The sequence below is a fragment of the Apostichopus japonicus genome, chromosome 4, assembly GCF_037975245.1.
Source record: "Apostichopus japonicus isolate 1M-3 chromosome 4, ASM3797524v1, whole genome shotgun sequence".
Taxonomy (NCBI): domain Eukaryota; kingdom Metazoa; phylum Echinodermata; class Holothuroidea; order Aspidochirotida; family Stichopodidae; genus Apostichopus; species Apostichopus japonicus.
In genome coordinates, this window is record NC_092564.1 from 16,907,956 (window position 1) to 16,933,191 (window position 25,236).

General features: G+C 37.0%; 3 protein-coding genes and 1 long non-coding RNA gene across 8 annotated transcripts in view; 2 read left to right on the top strand and 2 right to left on the bottom strand.

Moving 5' to 3' along the window:
* Positions 1-2,718, top strand: LOC139966638 (uncharacterized). The gene is made up of 2 exons (XR_011792717.1): positions 1-713; positions 940-2,718. It is a non-coding gene; the product is annotated as an uncharacterized lncRNA (long non-coding RNA).
* On the bottom strand, positions 1,530-7,657 carry LOC139966633 (glutathione S-transferase omega-1-like). Its single transcript, XM_071969874.1, has 5 exons — positions 7,490-7,657; positions 6,597-6,702; positions 5,437-5,662; positions 4,351-4,471; positions 1,530-3,252 (listed from the first exon to the last, which is right to left on the bottom strand). Exons 1-5 carry the CDS (start codon positions 7,518-7,520, stop codon positions 3,008-3,010), a joined length of 729 nt encoding a protein of 242 aa, XP_071825975.1. The 5' UTR covers positions 7,521-7,657; the 3' UTR covers positions 1,530-3,007.
* Positions 6,727-25,236, top strand: part of LOC139966627 (2-Hydroxyacid oxidase 1-like) — a 24,138-nt gene continuing 5,628 nt past the window's right edge. The window contains exons 1-9 of one of the 5 annotated variants that reach the window (XM_071969864.1): positions 6,727-6,741; positions 11,976-12,131; positions 13,397-13,554; positions 14,526-14,799; positions 15,388-15,572; positions 15,938-16,029; positions 16,826-16,987; positions 18,051-18,120; positions 20,293-20,707. In XM_071969864.1, coding sequence (XP_071825965.1) covers positions 11,989-12,131; positions 13,397-13,554; positions 14,526-14,799; positions 15,388-15,572; positions 15,938-16,029; positions 16,826-16,987; positions 18,051-18,120; positions 20,293-20,351 — 1,143 coding nt within the window. In that variant the 5' untranslated portion in view covers positions 6,727-6,741; positions 11,976-11,988 and the 3' untranslated portion in view covers positions 20,352-20,707. Of the gene's footprint in view, positions 6,742-11,312; positions 11,442-11,493; positions 11,514-11,975; positions 12,132-13,396; positions 13,555-14,525; positions 14,800-15,387; positions 15,573-15,937; positions 16,030-16,825; positions 16,988-18,050; positions 18,121-20,292; positions 20,708-25,236 lie in introns of those variants that run through there. The other 4 variants (XM_071969863.1, XM_071969862.1, XM_071969860.1 and 1 more) reach the window with 4 other exon arrangements.
* The window catches only part of LOC139966632 (uncharacterized), a 4,574-nt gene continuing 201 nt past the window's right edge, over positions 20,864-25,236 (bottom strand). Inside the window, exons 2-5 of the mRNA XM_071969873.1 lie at positions 24,769-24,828; positions 23,684-23,852; positions 22,591-22,625; positions 20,864-22,283 (exon numbers count right to left, since the gene is read on the bottom strand). Of these exons, the coding sequence (XP_071825974.1) occupies positions 21,640-22,283; positions 22,591-22,625; positions 23,684-23,852; positions 24,769-24,784 (864 nt within the window). The 5' untranslated portion in view covers positions 24,785-24,828 and the 3' untranslated portion in view covers positions 20,864-21,639. The remainder of the gene's footprint in view (positions 22,284-22,590; positions 22,626-23,683; positions 23,853-24,768; positions 24,829-25,236) is intronic.

The following is a 25,236-nucleotide window of genomic DNA, read 5'->3' on the forward strand; positions in this document are numbered from 1 at the left end:
ATTTCAACCCAAGAACGGTCAGGCACCTTAATAATGGCTCAATAAGAAGTGCAGAGACACCAAACTACAGTTTATGTATCATGTGTGTAATTTTTCAAATCCCCCCCCCCCCCCCCAACCAAGATTTATGCCGGTCTGATAGTAAAAACCTGCTGCGCACAGCGCAATAATCCCATTCTTTAAACAATATATTCACTAACCTTTACAGAATATAATTAAGCAATAGTTATGACCGTCTTAGTAACGAAGAGATCCTTTTGAAGCGTTGGCAGTTCGTGCAAGGTTATAATTGCTGAACCAAAACAATCCAATTAGTTTAAGCTATATATCTACTAGTAAAGAAACGGACAACAACTCAAGAGGCCGGGGTATATATCTATATTGATTGATATCCATTTATACACAAACTAACACGGCTGTAATTACACAATGGTGCAGATTTTGTTTTCTAATTGTTAATTGTGGGAATCTCGGTGACAAATGTTGTTCACTGCACAGTAATACCGGTGCTGTGGCCGAGTGGATAAAGGCGGTGGCATTTGAAGCAATGAGGCTTAGCAACGAGGAGGTTCGGCGTTCGATTTCCGGCCGGGTCATAGTAAGGTGGGGTTTTCATCAAAGGGCAATCTACGGTTTTCCCATCTGAAATGACTTTCTAAATTGAAAAGATTCCAAATTTGAGTTAAAATGTTGAATTGGAAGCCATCCGACGTGTAAGTTGTAATCCATAAGCCCTTGCGGGTTCTCCCACATTTGTGGTCGCCTAATTAAGCGTCGTAAAAATAACTGCTGATTAATATTATATATGGCAAAGTTATGGAGTCTCCAATAGGCCTGATCGGTATTAACATTTGGTACTGTACATGTCTTTCGACAGTCGAAGATTCTATAACATTGTTTCACAAATTGCACCAAATATTTTGCCATTTTGCATCTTAGCACCCAGGCTGCATTTTACCAAATTTCTGAAAGGAGACGTAGGGGCACAAGGCTCCCCTTATAGACCACTCCTCTGGACTACATAACGTAAATTAGCCCCCTCCCGACACAACATTTGTAGTTGCGTTTCTGTCGTAATGATGGTCTGCTGGTGTAGTAATGTTTATCACACGACGTTCCATCTACACGTGTCGAGTATCATCTGCCTATAAAGATGATGCTCAAACCGTACGTAAGTTGCTCATCGCGGTGACAATCAATCTGCTTCTAATGTCATAACAACGAGTAAGCATTTTCTTTCCACATATTTGATTTTTGGTTTAACAATTTCAAGGTAATGATAGTATTTTATTTAAGCTGAAGTATAAATGTTTTCTATTTAGTGTTCAGAGGATGGCATGAAAGGCAGGTACATATTTCAGTGCTTTTTCACGTTTCATGAATGTAGTTATGTTTTTGCATACTTTGCAATATGCTCTTTTATCATTTAAAATCACCTGTTTATAGGTTCATGATGAAGAATGTTCAATGTTAGTGGTCAACTTGACAAATTTGCATTTTACGTAAAAAGGAGAAAAGTAATGGAAAGGTACATTGCAGTCTTAAATCCCTTTTAATATCCATTTTCACCAACCTTGGCAGACATTGCAGTACAATCAAAGGCTGTTGTTTCACCTCCAAAACCACCAAATAAATCAATTCATTATTCATTGGTGGATATAACCAGGGAGTTGTTTTATAGCAATTCCCTGATATAACCAATTATCTTTTTTTCAAACCAACGAATGGTCAGCATCACCTCCACATTTGCTTCCCAACAGTTATGTACTTTGTAGTAGTGGTAACATCAGAGAGGGGAGCACATGTTTGCACATATTGGTCTTCTATCCACCAACCTACACATCTATCCAACAGTGTACATATTGATCATTCCTTGTTATTCTTTTTTTGCTCGGATGACCAACTTTGATGTTCGAATAACCATGTTTGATGTTGGGACTAGCAAACAGTTCGACCTAGTTCTCCAAGGGACAACCAGGAAACAAAACCCTTAAAGATTTGTTGTAAGAATAATGAAAAAAACAGTATTAATAATAATAATAATTGCACTTAGAATGCAACACACATGCTATTCATACTATTCATACCATTTTAATTACTTGATTAAATGAGCCCATGGCTGGCACCTAAAGCACGGTTACCATGTGATTGACAGTCTAATAATATAAGACAATAATCTAAGATTATATTGCAGTGAGGTGGAGGCAATTAAAAAAAGAAAGGAAAAAAAGGGTTTAAAAGATCCGTAAAATTTAAAGTAAATTATAATACCATCATACAGTGTAATTGACCAATGGACTGTAGTATAAACTGCACAAAATTGAATAAAATTATGTTACCGTGTGAAAAAAATGGAATAAACTTAATAGTGCGTAGTTTTGGCTTTCATAGTAATTTAGAGTTTTATTTCTCGACATCTCTTCTGTTTATTGGTTCTGTGCACAAGAAAGTGAGCATCACACCTTTTCACTTGTGAAGAAATTTGGTAATTTTGCTGAATCGTATAAAATATATAAGCTACACAAAATTGAATAAAAATATGTTACCGTGTGAAGAAATGGAATAAACTTAATAGTGCATCCTTTTGTTTTTATAGTAATTTTATAGTTTTATGTCTTGAGGTCTCTTCTGTTAATCAGTTCTGGATACAAGAAAGTGAACATCACACCGTTTCACTTGTGAAGAAATTTGGTCATTTTGCTAAATGGTATAAAATATTCAATGGATCTAACAAATGCATTAACAACTTATTCTCATTGCGTAGATATAAATATATATATTAATTCATTTCCTTGTAATGATATGGCTAATCGCACTAATTTAGCAAACCTGTTTGATCACATTAAATAACATACCCGCATTTTTTTAAGAAAGTTAAAACACTTATAAGACCTCATATAATACTGAAATAATTATTGTAACAAGATTTAACAACTTCATCAGTAGCCCCTTCCCCCCCTCCCCCCTCTCCTCACCCACCTATTTGTTGCCGTAATCGCCGATATTTTCAATTATGGGTCTCTATTTCATCAAACAATGTGTTTTCGGTCCTGTAGTGCTTGCTGAACTCTTGATAGGCACTGTCTGGATGGAGGATGCTCTTCACGCTGGGATCATTCAGCATGCCATTGTACCATGCGTGCAAGGTTTCCATGGATACGGGAACGCCTTCACCAACACCCAATGAACCAGAAGCTCTCAGTCTGGCAAAGACAGGCCACAACATGTAGTCCAGGAAACCTGGTTTGGACCCTACAGAGAGAGGATGAATGTGGAGTAATATTTAGTTGCAACCTGTGTTTAACTTGTGAGCTGCAGTGCTGCATGGAATTATATGTGATCGATTTTGCCACCATTTTGCTGTAATGGGGGTCTTCAGCATTTATGCAGAGGGTAGGGTGCTGCCATTTTGGTCCTTACAGTGCCATAGATACGGCCAAGGGTGATTGTGATTGCCTTTGGGCAAATGTTACCGAACAGATACTGTGTAAGCTTTACAACCAATCTTTCTGTCCAACAATACGGTCGCATATTGTTCCTTGGCACTGTTTTCGGAAGAAGTTGTGGCCTTGGGATGCAAGTGTTAAAATACTAATAAATAGAATTGTTAATTCCAGTGATATCTAATCTAGGTAAGGGCAGTGGGGATATACTCAGCAATTTCAGTGATATCTAGTCTAGGCAGAGGCAGTGGGAATAGACTCAGCAATTCCAGTGATATCTAGTCTAGGAATAGGCAGTGGGGATATACTCAGCAATTCCAGTGAAACAGGGCCAATTTTTACGGATTGTCCCTTGGACCATTAGGTCTTAGTGTTGGTTTTTCAAACAGTTTATATTTGCTTGTCCAGGAAAATGTAGTGACAACAAACAATGACTGATATGTACACTGTAAAAGAGAAGTGTAGTTTTTGTAAATCAGACACCAGCTTTTGGTCCAGTAAAACGATCCCTTTTTGGCAGATCATAAGCCTACAAACTATTTTTGTTTTACTTAAGAATCTCCAAAATGACAGAGGTGAATACCAATACAATACCTACTGTATTCGGGGGCACAGTATTCAGTAACAATCTGAATTTGAATTTGGAACCAGTCCCACACTGAAGAAACCACTAAAGCCGATTTTAGTTGTCCAACAGAAATTTGGTCTTCTAGGATTAACTGTTGAAACTTTGCTCTGTGTGATATCTAGTCTAGGTAAGGAAAGGAAGCTATCCTTAAAAATAGAAAACCACATCCATTGCTCTGTTGCTTACCATACCCCAAATCTTCTCCATATTTATTTTTAGTTAGTGCTTAAATTATAACTTTCCGTGGCAATACTTGGTTCATCAAAAATGATTTCTCACCGAAAAAGAAAGCCGTCCCTCTCTTCTTCAAGTCGTCGTTGAGATGCTGCAGGCTATCCCTGAGGTCTTTGACTTTCTCCTGATTTTGTCCACCTTTGGCACCATAGAACGAAGGAACTAACTAGAAAGTTAGAGAGAGAGAGAGAGAGAGAGGTGGAGAGGCCATATTGCATTGTGTTTCTACTTTTAAACCTCAAACACTACACAGAAGTAATGTCATTTGATTTCATGCAGGATGAAATTTTCTATTTCAACTGGGAATGATTTATATGGTACCATGTCGGTTCTTTACCAAAATGACCAATAAAAAGATAAAGGTGAAGTTTTACAGTTGGCATATAAATCAAACCATAGTTTTCCCAGTATGTACTGTATTTTTAGGTATTTACAAACAAAACTACGATTAATGTTTTAAATTCTTTTCCCAAGCTGATAGAAAAACCGACTTAATTCAATGTTTCATATGTCAATGGCATAACAATGTTTGGATAGCGTTTGCATTGTTGTACCTTGTACCCAATACTTAAACTCTTTGAAAAAGACTCATTTGTTTACTTAACTGAAATAATTTGATAAGGCCCAGAAAAAGGGTTCACAATCGCATGCATCACTGACCTAAATGGAGTCTACGAAAATTACTGTGTCTACTAAGCATGACAGCAACTATTTTTCTAGGTACAACTGCCTTTTTCTGAAATGTTTGTACTTGCTGCACGATACCAATGAACAGGCTGCATCTCAATAGTTCTCTTCTCTCCAATTGTCAGGAAAACACTAGCATTACATAAAACAGTGTAGTGGACTACCAATATCATTAACATCACCATCAATCATTACCATGATTATTAGAAATCATTAGTATATTTACTGTTAAGTGGACACATGCTACGTCTAGCCATAATTTGCTACTTTTGAAATGTTTTCAAATTTTGTCATGGCTTCGAAATGAGATTGGCTCAAGCTTTAATATTTTGATTTGTCTTCCTAGATCTATACACCAAACACTTCCCGAGCTCCATTCAGCAGACTTTTCAATGTCTGCTAGTCAATGATATCTGACGGAACAAATTAATGCAAATATCTCACCTTGCCTCCACAGTGGTCAAGAATTATTGCATCTCTGGCTCTCTGGTATGGATCTTTAGGAATGAGTGGGTTCTTGTCGGGGTAAATGTCCTCCAGATACTGTGCGGTAATTATGGATTCATAGACGATTTTGCCGTCTTTCTCTAAGACTGGTACTAGTTGTTTGGGATTCTTTTCCACAAACCACTCTGGCTTCTTCCAGGTGTTTACGTTAACAACTTCGTGCCTGGAAGAGAGGAGAGAGAAGATCTGTGATCTACAGAACACAACAAATTCCTGACGCTATATATATGCATGCCAATAGTTTGACAAATGGTTGCAGCAACCATCTAATCCTGCTGATAGTGTTACATTGTGAAGGTTGATCTTTGACTTTAGATTCACTTAAGTGTGACAGGCATAGAATGTCTCAAGTTTAACCACTGGCTTGCTAAATAACATGTGCTTGAAAAATTTACTGTTAAAAATCAACTTCCCATTGGCATTGTCTTAAATTACAGCACACATTATTAACTGAACAGGGTATGGGAGAGGCAGCCTAATTTACATTTGCTGATAAAACTCAGTAAAACATGGGTTATTTTAGCTACCATAGTCTGCCTGATGCTGTTACTGTATGTGACTTATCATTTGTTTATGTTCTTAATATGTTGTCTCCTTTTGGAAAAATGTCAGCGCATTTTTTTCTACTGGTAAACAGTGAAATGCACTGACTAAAAGCTAGTTAATAGCCTGAATTTCAAGGCATGTATGACTAATTATATGAAAGTGACAGTACAAGAGACCTACGGAACTTGAAAAAAAGCCTCTGAAACTTAAGAAAAGAATAAAGGAGCTGATAATGTAGCTCATGTTAGGACTTCAGTTACAACATTCAACAAAGAGTAAGATTCTACCATAAAGAACAGGGAAGGGAATATCAACATGCTTATGTTTTGCACAGAATGTTTTCAGTGCCACACAATTTTTAAATTATAAAATATTGAGAAGAATAAGGTTCTGGGAACAACATCTTTGCAGATTGTGTTGCAAATTGGACATTTTTAGCAGATAAACTATTTCCTAGACTGTTGAACTAATTAGCATTAAATTGTACCTGCACAGTACAGACATTTTGAAACACTTTCAGTTTTAATAGATTTTAGTAGCCTAGTACTTACTCAATGCCTTTCGCATGCAGCATAAGCCTTGCTCTGTCAGCAAATGGGCAAAACTTCATGCTATAGACACGAAGAATGCCAGGCTGAAGGGGTGGAAGTGCATCACCTGAGAGAAAGGAGAGAAACTTGGTGGTTTTTGCTACTGGTAAGCTGTAAAACAAATGGCTTCTAGTATACTTCAAGGTTTTGAAGAACTTCCAAAATGTACTAACACCTATATATACTGTAGGACTTGACATGTAACTATAATGGCCGTGGCTATTCTTACGACTAGTCGTAACAATTATTTATAAACTATTCTTACGACAAAGGCGAATTCAAGCGCAGTAAAGTAAATAAAGCAACTGCGCATGTAGTAGGGGTAACCCTAACCCTAAACATAACCCTAAACCTCAATCCTAACCCTAACTCTAACCCTAACCGGAAATTATTGTTACTCCTCATTGTAAAAATAGTACTCCTTTGGTCATAAAATAGCAACTGCGCATGCGTAGTCGGAAATAATCCTTACGACTAGTCGTAACAATAGCCACTTTGAACTATAATTGTATTAAGATCAACAACATCAGCAAAAGAGTCCAATAAAAAGAAATTTACCTTTTACTTTAGGGGATATTTTTGGAAACTTAAAAAAGAAAATCAGAAGTTACAGAAAATATGATGAAATGTTTCTGATGTGCATCAAGTTTACATAATGTTTCGCTACATCAATCCAATAGGCTATCCTGTATGTATCGCAAACTATTTGTCATAGCCTGGCCTAGTATGGTAGTGTATAGCATTAGGCTTGTACTAGGCTAGCAGTAGAGCCATAACTAAATCCTTCTACGCTAGGCTTACTCGGTGAAGGCTGACTAAGCTACTGTATTATTATTAGGCCTAAATAATCTTACCAGTTGTTAAATGTTTTGGACCAGGCGCCATTCTGAAGTTCGGAAAATTGGATTGGTTTATGATGATCTCCTACGAATACTAAAGTAGATCTTACTTTGGCCTAACTGAGCAGCAATTGCTTTTCAATGGGAATGTCGATCGAACTAAGTTATTAGTTATATAGGTGTACCTTGTGTCGTCTGCTACGGTACGGAGCTTTTAAAGTGCGAACAAGATATTAATATAGTTTAGGTGAATTATCTTAGTACCTTTATATGTGTAATATTACAATATTAAGATACGAGATGGTAATATATCAGTATCTATAAGTTGAGAAGTTGCAACAGTGAGGTACAAGATCTTCATATCCTAATGTCTGTACATTAAAATATTGAAGTCGGATACGATATCTTTATATATCAATATGAGCTGAACATTAAGATATTGAATTATCAATGTACGAGATCTTAATACCCCAATATCTTTACATTCAGATATCAATATCTCTATGTACAGATATTAGCATATTAAGATCTGATATTATAATATGTCAATATCTTTATGTTCAGATAATGAGATATTAACATATCGTACCTAAATATGTCAATATATAATGTAAAGATATTAGCATATTAAGATCTGGTTATAATTCAATATTTTGATGTGCATGTATTAAACTTAATATTTCAATGTCTGAATGTTCAGATATTGAGATATTTGTATTTCAATATTTCAACATCTCAATGTAATGATACTGAGATATTAACATCTCTAATCTTAATATTTTAATGCACGTATGTTTAGATACTTAGGTAATTCACCAAACATATTCATATCTCGTTGTCTCTTTAAAAGCTCCGTAGTCCTGCACACATGCATAACATGTTAATATTATAGATAACTTGATTTTATCCCAATGACGGTGCAGTTATTAGCATGACTTTGCAATATTTCCAGTGGACTGAAGCGTACCAGGTCAAGAGAGGAACTCAATGGAAAAGCGTACAACAAACACGACATTACCTTGTAAATCAAACCTGCCGTACAGTATGAACCCCCGCTCTCCCCCCCCCCATCCCGGGAAAGGAAGTGAGGGCGATATTGATGAACTTAGCATCCATAGATACCGGATGTGAGACCTGATTAATTCACTTTGGGTTTGAGTACATTGTTTTTGTATGCTGCCGTGTTGAACGAATCTAATCGTTTTAGTCTTTGCCGACTTTCGGGAAACCAAAATGGCCAAATGAAACTCAAACAAGCTTAACTATGTTTGTAAGAAAAAAATACTGAAAGGATTGATTTCTGACCATGCATGGACGGATAAGGTTTGAAGCTTGCATGTGACACACTTTGAATCTTAGGCAAAAGGATATTTTTAGTTTAAAAACAAATGAAGATAAAGTCGGTAAGGAATTCAGCTCATTTGAAAATGTGATGAAAAGGGGAACCGTAATAAATTCATGAATAAAGATACAGTAACACTTTTTTGCTTTTTCAAAAAGATAGTGTGGAAGTTTCAACTGTGCGTCTCCGCCTTGGCTTTGGCATTTGCTTTAGATTGACCTCGAAACGGCCTTTTCACAATTGCTTTAGAAATGTATCATGGCGAAGTCACTTACATAAGAATACTTTACTGGATGAGCAACATTGAATTTTCGGATTAGGGATGTAATTATACAAAAGTAATTTCAACATTGTTCTAAAACCACTCGTGTATTTTGTATGTATTAAAACTGATTAATTTTCATTTATACCCGGGGCATTATCGATATTTCAGTGGCGTGCATGCGCAAAGTGGGCGGGAATGAACCTCGCTCAAGGTGACCTTCATCGTTATGTGGAAGGTGTCCCTCCCGTTTAAGTATTTGATGGTGCGTGCATGCTAGATATAGAAAAAAAAAAGGTGCTGTATTTTGCCACTTGAGAAACAATGTTAAATTTTTTTTGACTGTATTGTTGTACTGCACAAAGATGCTATGCGTTTATATTCTGTGCGTACCATATAATTGTTTTGTAATATTCTGCCTGCCAGTGGGGGGGGGGGGTGGGGGGTTCCCTTCAATTTTGTGGGGTAAAGTATTTTCGGCGTACACTGGTGTGCTCCCTCCTCTACGTATACCTTCTGTCTCGAATTGGAATTGCTCCCTTTGTTTCGGATAGGGGAAGTGAAATGCAAAATGGTACTTTACACCATTTAAAAAATTTGAATTACATTTGTGTAGTAGGCTACAACTTAAATCTTGCATGCAGTATTTTTTATTGTAGTCCCTGAAAAATGTGTGCGTTGGGGGAGGGGGGGGGGTGACGCCATTGGTTGGAGTGCCCTGATGCCACCACTGTTCTACTGTTGCCGAAAGCGTTTACAAAATATTACAAAATTCAGGAAAGAAAAAAATTCAAAATGCATATATGAAGATGTGCATGGTTCAGAAATTTTGCTGACAAATCAACTTCAGCCACCATAAAATCTTTAGAATAGGACCTTGGAGGCACGGTACGCTACAGTAACTATCGAAACGGCCTTAAGGAGCTTATCAGGTTGTTCTTATTGATATTATGGTACATCGAGCCCGGCGTCCTTTTTGTCAGTGCGTGCAATGCTAATTCGATACCAAAACCTAACAATTAAAGACCAACTCGACAAAATGAAAAAGAGAATTAATGAGAAAAAATAATCCATGTAACACTTTGATACTATTAAAGACTTGTTGAAGGCCTCAGTTTATTCGACATGATAGAATATAAGGATCCGAATGAGAGCAAAACAACGAGAAAAAACTCTTAGTCTTTTGGTAGCCTATACATTATGAACATTTTTAGTAAATTTGAAAGAATGAATTTGGGCAAAATTTTAGTCCTCATATGCTATAATCGCAAAAAGAGAGAGAAAAAATACTACTGATTTGTTTCTGTATGAGCATTTTTAGCTTTTCCTTACTTTTGTTTTATTTAGTTTATCCATGCAGGGGGAGGGACGGGGTGGGGGGGAGTATATCCAACGGTGTGCCATCATTTAGACCAACAAGTTTCGGCCATTGTCCATTAATACAAGGGGAGGGGCGAAGCTGGGGGGGGACTTTACTACGACTTATTTTATTTGCTAACACAATTTAAAAATCTTGATGATAAATTGTGATATACTTTCACCAACACGTCAAGTTTTCGAAACTTGAGAGTCGCTTCGAATTCTGGAGCTCAAAACAATATGAAATTTGAAACAAGCAGCTCAGTCCCGAGAGAAAATTAATCGGAAAATGTTGGTCAAAAAAGACAATAGAAGTGTTAACGCTAAGGGTTACAGAAAACACCGGACAATACTATCAATGTATATTGGCCTATCGTGAGTTCAGTACAAGTTAGCACAGAGTTGTGATTACCAAATTCGTACACTACCCCATTCCTACCCCCGTAAATTCAAAGACATACTGTATGTTGCGTACCGTTTGAAAGTTTGAAGCCGAATGTTCTCGAAAATCAAGCTATTATATGTTGCGTTCATGTCAGGATATGATTAAGACTATTAATTTGAATGATTTTCAACAAAAAGGTACTTTGTATAGCCTAATTCATTTTAAACAAAAGGAAATTTTGGTACTTTGTAATTACTTTACTTGTAAACCTGTCCTTTCTATTAACGCAAAAAGCACACTTAATTATAATTGAAGAAGCAGGGCACTTTTTATGTTTTTCATAAGACTGGGTCCATTGTGTCGAATGGGAGAGAAAGGAAGGGGAGGGAAGAATGGAGAAAGAGGGGTAGGGTAGGCGGAACTTGTATACCCTGATGATCGTGCATGCGCACTAGCAGTCATGCGAAACTTTCTTACTGTTGTGCAACTCCCCAGGTATACGGTTTCTCCATCAGCGTTCGCGCATCGACCTCTGAGCATGGAGGTCAAAACACTCCATGGTCCGAGTTAGGCCTAAGTGCCATTTATTTTGGAATGAATGCGATAGCTGACTGGAGAGGTAAGAATGAATAGTCACTGGCATGATAAAGTTGTTTGGTTTTGCTGCATGCAAAGACCTTAGTTTATTTGGGTATGCCACTTCTATTTTTTTATGTGTTTGTATTTTTTTCTAGAGATCTAGATTCTAAGTAGCAGTTAGACTCTGACCCTAGTACAAGGCTGCCCTAACCATTGCTGCACGGTATCCACTACGACTACTGTACAACACTGGTGTCCTATGGTAGTTTACGGTAAATTCGCGAGTTTAATAGGCATTGAAGACTCGCCCCAAACCGCGTGCCCCCATCTGTAAATGTTAACTCTCAGTTGCTTGCAAGTTCTTTGTTAATGGTGTGTTTTGAATTGAATGGGGCTCTAAAGAGAATTGAGCAAACTAAGCCTGGTTCCATTGACCCGTGTGATAGAGATGCCCTATATTCAATATGATCAGCGGTTCTACAAGTTCATAAATTTGGAAGATGCCAAGTTGTAAATGACCTTTTATTCGCCATTGGACGATTGTAACTAGTGGTAATTATTTCATTAATAACAGAAACTGTCTAGAAATGGCTGAAGAAAGTGTGAAGACTTTGAATGACTTTGAAATGGTTGCTAAAAGGAAAATATGTCATGAAAAAAGGTGGTTATGGAACTATATTTCAGCTGGGGACGAGAAGACAAGAAGTGAGATGCGAGCAGCTTTTCAAAAGTGAGTCTTTACTATAGATATTGACTAGAAATATATTTATGAGGAATGCATTTTTACAGTACTCTAACCTCAAAATTTTACTTAAATATATAGCGTATACTGCTAGCCTACGGTGCTCGTTTAAAGTACAATTTATAGAAATGGTAGTAATACTAGTATGCTTGTAAGTTAATTGTAACTGTTGATACATGTATAGCCATGATTGCACAATGTGAAGGCTAACTACCTACTGCATAATTTGCACTGTGAAGCTCTGTACTAATTATTTGCTTAATATATTTGATTTCAAAAACTTCTTGAGGTAAATTCATTCAATGACTCCAAAACTGATGACTAAAGAGATACAGATAAATTTATTAATTTGGACTACTGGAGGACCCGATTTCATTTTAGACTAAAGTTATCAATCTGCTCCATGAGCAAATATGAAATTCATAGTGAAAGTAGGTGGGTTTGGCTGAAATTAGGTCCAGTTGGTAGAAGAGGTACAAGTGGGCTGAGCTGGCCTGAGGGGTGATTCCGAGAGATTGTGGGACATTTGCAGGTCATCAGTATTGCTCCCACAGGAGTGTTAGCTCAGTGGTTAACACCAGTGCCTTTCAATCATAAGGTCCCCGGTTCGAGTCACTCCCAGATTAATGTATGTCGTCCAGTTACAGAGTTGTTGACAATTAACAATTCATAATCATGGACGTTAAATATGAATGTTAGAGACTGACTTCGGTCAGCTTGCGGCTTTGATAAGCCAATGATGGCTTCTTCGCGAGTTCCTGCTTGCAGGAGGATCTAATATATATACATACTGTACATACATACATACATGCTAGAAGTTCATATAATGGTCAACCTTGTTTAAATTTCAACAAGCATTTCATACAGTTCATTTATGGCATGGAACTATAAAGGCAAGTTTTCATGTATCATTTCTAATGATACAGAAAGATTTTAAAAAGTTTTCAAGTTTTTCTGTATGAAAATGAAGTGCTAGAATCAAATTGAATGATTATTCATTTTATCGTACTCAATGGTGACCAAACACAAAAAGCTATGTTCGACCATTTTATATTCATGAAGATGTAGTTGATCTGTTGTATATATACTTATAAAGCTTCAATCTGCGAGATTCAAGCAATTGCTTTAAAATACTATTTACAATTCTACCCATGGTACATTACTGTTGCACATACTTATCAGCTTTCTTATATACATACAAACATTAACATACAATAACTGAGGTGGTCATTTTCTGTACATTCGACTGTTAGGTATTGGCTTCAGCCAAATGTGCTGACAGCACGAGTGGCAGTCCCAAGCACATGGACGACAGTCCTGGGACAACCGATCAGAATGCCCATTTGCATATCGCCCACAAGTGCCCCGACGTTTATAGATTCCCCAGACGGAGATGCTCTCGTGGCAAAAGGTGACGTGTGTTAATTTTATATCTCTATATGTGCCACTGCCTAAGTATTTTGAGGTACTTTTTCCCGTTCGATCGCAACTTCCGCGGCAACACGCCCACGGAGAAGAGATGGAGAGGATTCCAAAAGTTACTTTTTTTTATCACCGTGTGAACTGATGTGGAAGACAAGAGTTTGGGCTCATTTCAGTTTTTTTTGTGCATTCTGTAATGTAAAAATGGTGGCTTTCTGCATTAATTATATGTTCATTGCAAAGCTATAAACATACAGTAGTTGCACAGTTTTGAGTGATGTATCAGTGAGCTGTTTTATGGTTTAAAAAGGAAAATGGGTGATGCAACAAAGCTATAAACCACTCCTGCTGTTTTCATTTTCTGATTTTGGTCACTCGTTTAAGTAGGCCTATTTCAACAACAGAGGTTTAGTTCACTATTCAACCAGTTCAACAAAGATTGGCAAAGATTGGCAAAGAAAAACAGGAGTGGTTACTCTGTAGCTTGCAATCCCACCTTTGCGGTCTTGAAGACAGTGACAAAACAATATTTTTACATTATAGTTGATGACTACTGGCTAGCATTCTGCTTGGTGACCAATTTATCTGGTATATATATATACTGCTGCATCATTGAGAATTTCTTTAATCTTAATCTTCTATCTTCTTAATCTTCTATTAGAATCTTCTTAATCTTCTATAAGAAACTTAATCTTCTATTACTGAATACTGGTAATCTTACAAAAAGTTATTGCATTGTGGACACCTAGAAATGGTTTTTGACTTACTGGCTGACAGATTAAATTAGATATAAAAGGAGAAATTTATTTACATTCTGATTGTATCCCAGTAATGTCGAATGAGTAATGAGTAATTCTGTGTTTTCATATTAATATTTACCCATTATCCTACAGTACTTACTCTATCAAAACACCCTGAGTAACTAATGGTGTCTTTTCCCCATTTCCATTACATATATAGTTGTGGCAGAACGTGGTACTCTCATGGTGTATTCGTCAGTAAGCAAAATGAACATTGAAAAGTTTGGAAGTAAGCTACCCCCAAATGGAATCTACTGGGCCCAGACGTACCTGTTCCGAGATAAGAGGAACACACTGCACCTAGTAAGACATGCAGAGAAGTATGGCTTCAAAGCATTAGTTGTGACAGTTGACTCACCGATTGACTTTGGTTCCAACTTTGTATCGGTTGACGATGTCCCGGATTACCTTCCAGAACATGTGACTGAAGACAGGTAAGTAATAAAGATATTATATCACATAATACAACTTCGCCTCTAGTCAATTGCTCAGAGATAAGACACAAAATTTTTCCACCTACAAGAGAAGTACACCCTCACCACCAAAGTGGTGGCTACCGAGTGTGGAAATACTGGCTCTAAGATGAGAGAAACACTCATAATATGCTTGATTAGTTAGAAATGTAGAAAGGTATATCCTCAAACATTCAAGTGGTTGTAACGGAGGTTGAAATATGGCTCTAAGATAAGAGAAACACTCATAATATGCTTGATTAGCTAGAAATGCAATACAGTAATCCCTCAAACACCCTAAGTGGTTGCCATTGATTGCGGATGCACCTCATTCCAAGATAAGAGAAACACACTAATCAACAATTTATAATATGCACAGTGCTTGTAGAATATGAAACACATGTATTGGTCTGACTTGCAGCTTCATGGTTTATAACCTATTTGATAACATCTACAGAGTTGTCATGTGAAGCTTTGTGAATGTTTTCGTTCATTTAAAATACTTTCTTTTAAACGGTTTTCTCATTGATGAAAGTGCGTCAGTTCCTCTATATTTTCTGCTGTTTTCAGTTCTCCAAATTTGGCATTTCTTGACGGGAAACCCAGGGAAAAAAGACCGTATGGTGAAACTGAACTATGGACACCATTTAGTGGACTAGGCTATAAAGAGATTTTCTGTGTTTCCACCTGGGAAGATCTTGCATGGTTGAAAACTCAGACCAAATTACCCATTGTACTTAAAGGAATACTGACAGGTTGGAACATATCTTCTTCTGTCTCTTCATTTTTGAGATATATCTTTGTTTACCAATTACTAGCTGAGGTTGGGTTGTAGACTCGTAGGTAAAGTATATGAACTTGCAGATTTTGTTAAAGTAACCTCCCTGTTCTGGTGTCAGTCAAAGTTATATGTCCGTACTTAATCGAGTTTTGCTTTCCGTAGATTGGAAATAGTTTATATAATTTGTGAAAAAGATTCACTTGCTACTTGAGCAAAAACAGTGATTTGGGTCTTTGTGGGAAGAGAGTTTAGTTTACAGTTTATATATGAAATGCTGTACATTTATGTATTCATGTATGCGTATTTGTGACCATTTCATTTTTTCTTCTTTTTTTTCAGCCAAGGCAGCCAAACTTGCTGTAAAGGCTGGCGTTGATGGCATTCTGGTTTCTTCACATGGTGGACGTCAACTTGTTGGAGCCCCACCTCCCGTGAGTTGACAGTCGACGGATAGTCTTTTGTATCTCAACTGTTAAATGTTATGCGTTCAATCTGAGTAATCTTGCTAATTTAATAAGAACACGAAGAGAGCAAGTTACCTACTTGAAATCAAAAACAGTAATCTTTATTGGGTTCTCTCGTGTAGGTCTATCGGCTAGCAGGACACGATGGCGCTCTTCACCTTTGACATTAAGACACTCACAGATCATGACGGGGGGATCTTTCATTTCATTACACCTACCAGTCAGTTGAACATCAATTGCCCGTAGGCTGAACCACTGGTCAAATAGGATACTTATGTAGTTAACAACTTATCTTTTGTTGTCACACAATTGAGAAACTTACAGCTCTGTTTGGATCATTTCAAACTGTCTGAACAAAGAGAAAGATATCTTCCCGACGAAGAAAGTTCGCTTTCTTTTTGAACAGGTCACTCTTGTTCCATTCAGGCTCAACCAATCATCACATACGGTTATATTCTTAAAAATGCTTCTCCCAGCATAAAAAGCTTTTAAATATTACTTTTATAACTATTTTATTTTCTAATTCACACATTCCTGTAATACTGTATGTCTAAGAAACTCTTACCCGCTCACTCCTCATTCTGTACAACAAAAAAAGGTTTCTTGTGATGCCTCAGGGTTGGGAGTGGATTTGGGGCTGTGAGAGGGTGGGAGTTGGACTTTTGGAAGAGCACGAGTGGAGTATTTTCAGAGCTTCATGTAGTAGTGCTTATACATTAATTTCATAACTTCATAACTTATTTGAGTTATTTCATATCACCAGCTGGCAGCTTTACCAGATGTCATTGAAGCGGTCAAGGGCACCAACATAGAGGTTTACTTGGACGGAGAAGTCAGGTCCGGGAGTGATGTTTTCAAGGCTATTGCTCTAGGGGCTAGAGCTGTTTTCATCGCAAGACCGATCCTGTGGGGCCTAGCTGTAAATGTAAGTAGTTTAGAAATAGAGTCATAAGTCATATCAAGGTTTTGATTGAAGCCCTTTAATATCGTGATGTGATTTTGTAGCAACATCAATTAATGAAGTTGAAGCCATCTCGGTCTGGCGACTAGTTTGGCAGTTTTCAAGGCAGACATAAATAAATTTCTCTTTTTTTCCCTGCTGAGGTATAGTTATTTATTACATTAGTTTAAAATGGGCAATAAAAGCACCCATATCTTATACTGTTTATACCCAATCCACGGTTGAGAAACCAATGAAGTAGATTCCAAACTATTACCTAAAACCAACATCACAATATGTTGTCCCTAACCCGAGATACGGTTGATTGGTTGTTACATGTTTTGACTGGGTAAACCCTCCTTGACAACCGGCGGTGTAGCAGTAGTTCTACTTATTACAGATGTCCTTAGAAACCTTTACTTTCCTTTCATAATCTTCTTGTTGAAGTGTGATACAGTTTGATATTCTTCTTTAGCTGCCAATGTTTACTGTCTGTAAAATTTCATCAACAGTACAACCGTACAGAAAAATTCCAACTATTTTCTTAAAAAAAGCAATCAACTTCAACTTCAACCGCTGCAATAGTCCTTTTATAGTTGTGTAGTCTATAGTTTGTATGCATTCGATAGCTTTACCGTTACCAGGTGCTAGTCCCGGCCATATAAAGAGCTGATGTTTTTCATTGTCATATATATGTAGACCGATGAGGTCTGATAATAAACCAAAAGTTGCATCATTATTGAATGAAATATTTACATTCGTGTTGTTGACATTAAATAATGTGTTGTTATGTTTTCTTGGGTACATTTGCAAAATGTCACAACAATCACAAAATTTGAACGGTTGATGGCTGGGTTGAACAGATTTTTCTTCCAGGCCATCTGCAGATTAATTTGATAATAAGTTGAACCAGGCACCATGTTGGTATCATCTTTGTTCTTTCTCACATGTATATTTTATTTCCCCTACCTTCACCCTATCCCATTTATTTACATGTAATTGCCCTTTGGATTAATTTTTGCTAAATTATCTATGGTTTACTTTGTAGAGACTAGAAGGTGTGCGAAACGTACTGAAAATCTTAGAAGACGAATTTACAACGGTTGTGACAATGTGTGGTAAAGTATAATGTTGATATCTTAACACTGTGTACGCTAATAGAAACTACCCTTTGTAAAGCTATTTTACAACCGTTTCAGAAAATGTGCGGTTATGTATAATGTTGATATCTTAACACTGTGTACGCTAATAGAAACTACCCTTTGTAAAGGTATTTAACACCGATTTCAGACAATGTGCGGTATTTGTATAATGTTGATATCTTAACACTGTGTACGCTAATAGAAACTACCCTTTGTAAAGGTATTTATAACAGCGATGAGTATATATATTTTTAAACAAATATATGATTCTTGACCCATATGTTTCATTGTGATAGTCGATTTAAGTTTTCAACAGTATAGTCAACAAAAAGTCTAAGCACAGTGGCGTAGCCACCGAGGGGCGTTGGAGGGCAACAGCCACCCCCATGAAAGCTTGTCGCCCCCGAGTCTAGGGATGCACCGGATCCAAATTTTTGGATCCGGCCGGAACCGGATTTTGCCGGATAGTACATGAAATCCGGCCGGATAAAATCCGGCCGGACCGGATTTTTTCATTACTCAAAAGAAACTCATTAATAAGAAGTAGAAGTATGAAACAAGGAGCAAATGTTAGGTGAGGTATACGCATATTATAAAGAAGGTGAAATTAAGACCCCATTTAGTGGGTCAGACCATTGAGAAAATTAAACTAAACATGTTAAACCTAATTTTTCCTTACTTTGAATGTTTTTATTATTTTTTGGAAATAGTTTACATTGATTTAAGTTAATACCAACACCTTTTTAAGGAATAATTCAGGCCAGATTTTGAAAAATATCCGGCCAGAACCGGATAATTGCTCACTATCCGGCCGGATAGTCCGGCCGGACTGGATATCCGGTGCATCCCTACCCTAGTCGCCCTCCCACTGGGATTTTGGGTGTCGAAAAAATATGATATCGCTAGTAATTTCAAAATAGAAAATGCTTAGATGCAACTTGCAAGGCCTGGGAAGTGCCATTTCCAGCGATCTGAGAGGCATTTTCAACAAAAATGTTCTTGTGCGCTTCGCTCCAACTCATGGCGGCGCTACGCATAGATAGTTTCCAATGCCGAATCTACGGCTCTGATAATTTGCCTACAGGTTCGCCCCTCCCTTGGCAAATTCCTTGCTATGCGCCTGAATAAATACTAATACAAACAGCCAATCAGGATCATGTAACCAGTGCGCATTAACTGATCAACAAGCTAGTGAGCAATACTATACCCTTATAGAAAGGTGGTTTCCAGGTATTGGAATGCCAAAGAAGATGTTAAAAGGTAAAAAATGCTGACATCATACAGGTTTATCACATAATTGTTCGCGTCATTGCCTCGACACTCTGTTACATTTTCAATTGGGATTTCACTTCTGGTGCTTGCTCTTAAAACCGCTAAAAAACAAATTTTCAAGATAAGAGACAATACTATCGCTGAGAACCACCGGCTTATCAGTCTATCACCCTAATAATATTTCAGACACAATCTTTGATGTCAGTTTGACATATAGTTTGGTCATTTCAGTATGTTACTTGCCTGAAAGCACAGTCAATCTTTCCTTATTTTCTATGAGCAATTTGCAGATTTGTCTAAAAATGTCAATGCCGGTGTCAAACTCAGAAAAGATATGTCATGATATTTCAAAGTAACTTACCAGACTGTTTTTTTTTCTATTTCACCAAACTATTTGATGACCATATCAAGACATCTCAAAATAAGGGATGTTAAGAAAACTTTAGAGCAGCTTACAAGGCCTGGGAAGTGTCATTTCCAACGATCTAGGAGGCCTTTTTAGCTAAACATTTTTGGTATGCTGCGCGCCAACCCATGGTGGCGCTCCGCTTAGATAGTAACAAGACGCCATCCCAGCGCCCCCCCCCCCACTGAAAAAAATCCGGGCTACACCACTGCCTAAGCACAGCATTTGAATAGTAGCTTACCAAGTGTAATGTACCATAGTTGCATAGTAGTTATTCCTAGCTTAGCCTACTGTACAGGAAAGGCCTAGTACAGGTCAAGTTATACAAATACATGGTTTTGTCCCAAACTTCCATTTTTATGTCAAACTTGATTAGTCAGTGGTTGATTGGTTATTTGTTTTTAGACTTAATAATGATGTTGTTCGTTTCTCGTGTTCACCCTTAAACTATTTCATGTTTGAATTCACAGGTTGCTCTAGCATTCAAGAAGTGGATTCTTCCTACCTCAAGTTAAAGTCACTATATTAAAAGGTAAACCCCCTTGTAACATGAGTCGATGAAATATTCCATTGTTATAACAGAGATGTTTTTATTACTCGCCCTTCACAGTGTTCGCTCTACTGTGATGGAAAGACTTGCTATAGCAAGTCAACCTTTGTACAATGAACCGATGATGATCCATCTTATTGCTTGGCTCTTCAGAAAGGATGCTTTACTGAAATAAAAATTTTATTTTGGCTCAAAGTTAGGGTTAAACACAAGTTTTTCATAGTAACTGCTTTTGATTGCATACCTGAAAAAAAGGAGTCTGTTAGTGGGAGAAGCATTTCCAAATATAAAATTATAACAATGCTAACCATTTCAACACATTTTCTATTGAAAAATACCAGACAGTCAGTGCATTAAAAAAAGTAATTAAAGGAAATTAAAGGAATTAATGAAACGACAGAAATTAATGGGGAAAAAGGAAATTACAGAGGTGACAGAGGAAATTGAAGGGGAAGGGTATAAGCTCGTACATTCTTTTTTACCATTGAAATTGATACCTGAAACTAAACCGCTGAAATAAAGTCAAAGAATGTTGAAACTGTGTTTTATTTAACATTTTGAAATTGTTTTGCTTTATTAATTAAATATCTATATATCTATTTACATATTTCACATTCGTTCAAAAGTCACACAGCATAACATGAAGGCATATTGTAGAATAAGAAAATCACTGACAAACTCTGTACTTAAGCCGGGATTGCATGCACAGTTAATCGGTTACGTCATTGTAAAATTTCAACTATATTACAATATTGTTATTCAATGAAAACTGCCTGTCCCCTCATATGTGACAAATTGCATGTCGGTGATAACTCCACTAGAATATGGGATTCAAGCGGGTGAGGCGAGAGGTTGGTTGAATAATGTTACAGAGTAATCATATATTTAGACAATTTTACACTTGTAAATTTCTTGTCAATAAAGTATTGTGATTTATAACCTAATTTCAGTATTTGAATGTTTTGTTTTTTCTTAAACATGTGAAATTCACATGTTGAAATTATACTAGTACAATATTATGCATTTTTAACTAAAAGTTGTTTTACTTAATTTCTGAAAACAAAAGATCACATTTAAAATGTGCCATCGCCTCCTCGGACGGCATCACCCTGAGGTTCTTGCATTAGACCTGCATGATGTGTGACAATGTTATGCCCAGTTATGCACATGAGCATTGTGAAGGGTCACAAACCAAGTTACTTTTGATCAACTTGGTCCACTTGATTCCTCACTACCTGACTTCCCCCTACCCTACTCCCATACCCCTTCAACCATTTACGTTTCCGATCTGCTTAATCAGTGTTGTTTCGTACTGATGAGGGTCATTAATTTGACTTTTGTTCAGGCTTTGAATGTCTTGTTTGGTTCGATCGTCGTTTACACTTTCTAGTACGTCATATGTAGATGAGCTTACTACCATGTCATCTTTAGTACTACGAGCAGTGACCTGACGGTCTAAATGATCGTATGACTGGTCAGTCGTCGGTGTAGGATTTGTCGCCACTGAATATTCATGATCGCTGATCTCTATTGCCTGTGAGGGAAAGATTCGTTCAACATGGTCGTATCCGTTATTGTGTTTAGGCCTGGTTGCCTGATAGTCTAAATCTGTCTGCTTGTTAACGTTATTTATCAACGATGGATCGCCTTGTCTCACGAGTTTATCATACTCTTCATCTCTACTCATCTCGTTATGGTGAGAATTATTCACTGCAACCATTGGCAACCTGTCTGTGTCTGATTCTAACAGTTGGTAAAACGAATCGGGATGCCTAGATGAAACCCTCTGGTCCTCTGGAAAATTCAAGGTAGCATAGTCACGTGTCTGCAGCGACATTCTTCCATCAGTATCGGATACACCAGTTTTGGGGGATTTACCGAGATAAATCTTCGTGTGTAAATTTTTTCCATCTGTGTCAAAGACAGAACAAGGTTAGCGAAGAAACTTACCCCCTCAAATACATTTAAAAAATAAATGTAGACAATCGCACATCCACACATACTCGCGCGCACACACGCACACAAATATACACACTCACATATATATATATATATATATATATATATATATATGTATATATATATATATGTTTATATATTAATATATATATATATATATATATATATATATATATATATATACATATATATATATATATATATATATATATTAATTTATATATATATATATATCTATAACAGTAGGGAATTTACTCACTGTCTTTTCTTGAGATAGACCTTCTATTTCTCCAACTGCAAAGGAATAAAAATAAGTAAATTAAGATAACGGAGGAGACGTTTTCGTCTACACATTTTCTTGATAGGAAGTTTCATGTCATCAAAAAGGTGAGAATATTGTGTAAGGGTGATATCATTCCCAACGCATTCGCTCCACATTCCTTTCTACCCTCCCTCCCCTCTAATCCTTTCAGTCAGCGATTGCTAAGTACCAAACAAATAAGTTATATATTTCCATTGCACACAACAGTGAAAGTTAATTAATTGGAAAATAAAAAAATTATAGATGTTCATGACTGTTATGTCTGATTGAACTAAGGTCTATATCTCATTTCATACAAAACCACCGTCTTAATGAACATGTGATATTTCAAGGTATAGATGTAGGCATAGTAGTAGTAGTAGTAGTTGTAGTAGTGAAAAATAAAACAAACACAAAAGTTGAACATAACGAAAACAACACTCAGAAGTTTCTACAGCATTTCGTGAGTATATGAATTTGGAAGAGAAACTTTGCATCCAATGATTGTCAATATATACCGAAAAAAATCACACAAACGAACAACAACAACTATAACAAGAAATAACAATAGAGTCAACTTGAAATGAAGATGCATACAGGCCTAGCTAAATTTCCATCGTAATTTAAAATCAAGGACGGGATTACTAGAGGAAGTTGTGCTTTAACCGGATTGCAATTTTGAGCACCAAGCAATCGGATAACCTCAAGTGAACATAAGAACCACGTGACATACCATACGGCAAGTAATTTATAACACTCATATTGTACAGGAGATTTTAATAAAAGGATCGGGGCGATCACTGATATACGTTTTTGTCTACTATTACTAGGATAAAACGAAAGTTTTCTTAAAAAGGAGTGCAATTCTGTTTCTATTCAAGCTATTCCAAGACAATGCTAGTTCAATAAGACCAAATAACTGTGTGTGTGGGGGGGGGGGGGGAGGGGGAGAGCGTCCCGGGTGGCATGAAAGTGTAGGCTACAGCTGAGAACATGATCGACCAATATTTCACCTGTCAGCATATTTTGGTAAACTAATAATTGTGCCTACCGCTTCAAAAGAAGAAACACAGCGACGATGACGAACACGGCGAATAGGGAAATCCCAACACCCAATCCGAGTTTCAGCGATTTATTATTCGGCGTTTCAACCTCCTCATACAGTTCAGTCAATGGTCCTGTTGTGACGTCACTACTTATACGATTCTGTGATACTGGTCCTATCGTTGAGAACATGTGAAACAGTATAAAATATAAGTCTCCGGGTCCCTTTTTGTCGAATCTTCATAAAGTCCTGGTACATACTTAACAGGCATTGATCATTCTTCTGTTTTCTCCTTTCTGTATCTCAAAAACAAAACTGTTTATAATCGTTTTTTTTTATGTACCAGTTTGATTGTTTGAATGTCACTGTATTTACATAATTCCATATCCCACATGTAAAGGATGTTATGGGACCCTTGGGTTTTTGAAGCCGATTCCCATATCGGGCGACGGGAGAGGGGGGGGGGGGGGGTGGGGGTCGAAGGATCTTCCCAACGAGACTGACTGGAGAGTAGAGTCTCGTTTACAGTTTAAGCTCATGTTGGCATTCTTACTACGTTCGAGACCATTTCAGATGGAAAACCCGTGGATTTTTGGATGAAAAACCCATCTTTAGCCGATCTCCTCCCTGCAGAAGCTATAGGCTTTATAACTTCTACTCGCCCATAGCAATGTAACCACCCCAATCACGTAGCCTCTTCCTCCCCCATCCTTCCCCTCCCCGCATTAATCTGATGTTCCCCTATGTTTAAAAGAGGTTAAAACCTGCCATATACGCAAATGGGATGATAACCGACGTGCCATTATGGCATATAAGTCACTTAAAACTTGCCCCCCCCCCCAAAAAAAAAGAAGGAGGTCAACGGCTATATCTATAGATATGTGATGCAGATGGCATGCATGCAATGTGTCGTATATAAAAAGAATAACAGGCCTATGCCAAATACTTGAATACATAAATACTGCATGGGTACAAAAAGTATCGTCGGAGATTATGTGAGATACTATAGCATGACATTGCCAGGACATTTTGAACAAACAACAGATATGCTTCAACGATACATTTATCTTTGTAGCCTATTATATACTTACTCGTAGTACTTGGCATTTTAGTCGTTGACGCAGAAGCTGACCTGGGAGGTTGACTTGGTGCTGACATTAATTAAATGAATTTAATTTAATGACATAAATTAAATGAATTAGAGAACAAAATCAATACATGAAAGACTAAAACTATCAAACTGTTTTCGATTTTTCTCTCTACACATCTTACTAAGTTATTTGTTGCAATCTATTGTTAAAATTTTAAAACCGAATATAGGCCTAGTTCCAATAATAATATTTAAAAAAAACATAAATAAAAGACAGGCAAGTAGCTGAAGTAAAATCAACAAAGTAACAAATAGAATAAAAAGTGGTAAATTTATTCCTCCTGCGCATTTAATTTCTACAAATGATACCAATTTACTTAAAATAAATTATGAACAAAGATAAATAAAAGTAGTATATATAAAACTAAACGTCACCTCATTTATATACCCCTGTTGCTTTAATAATTAT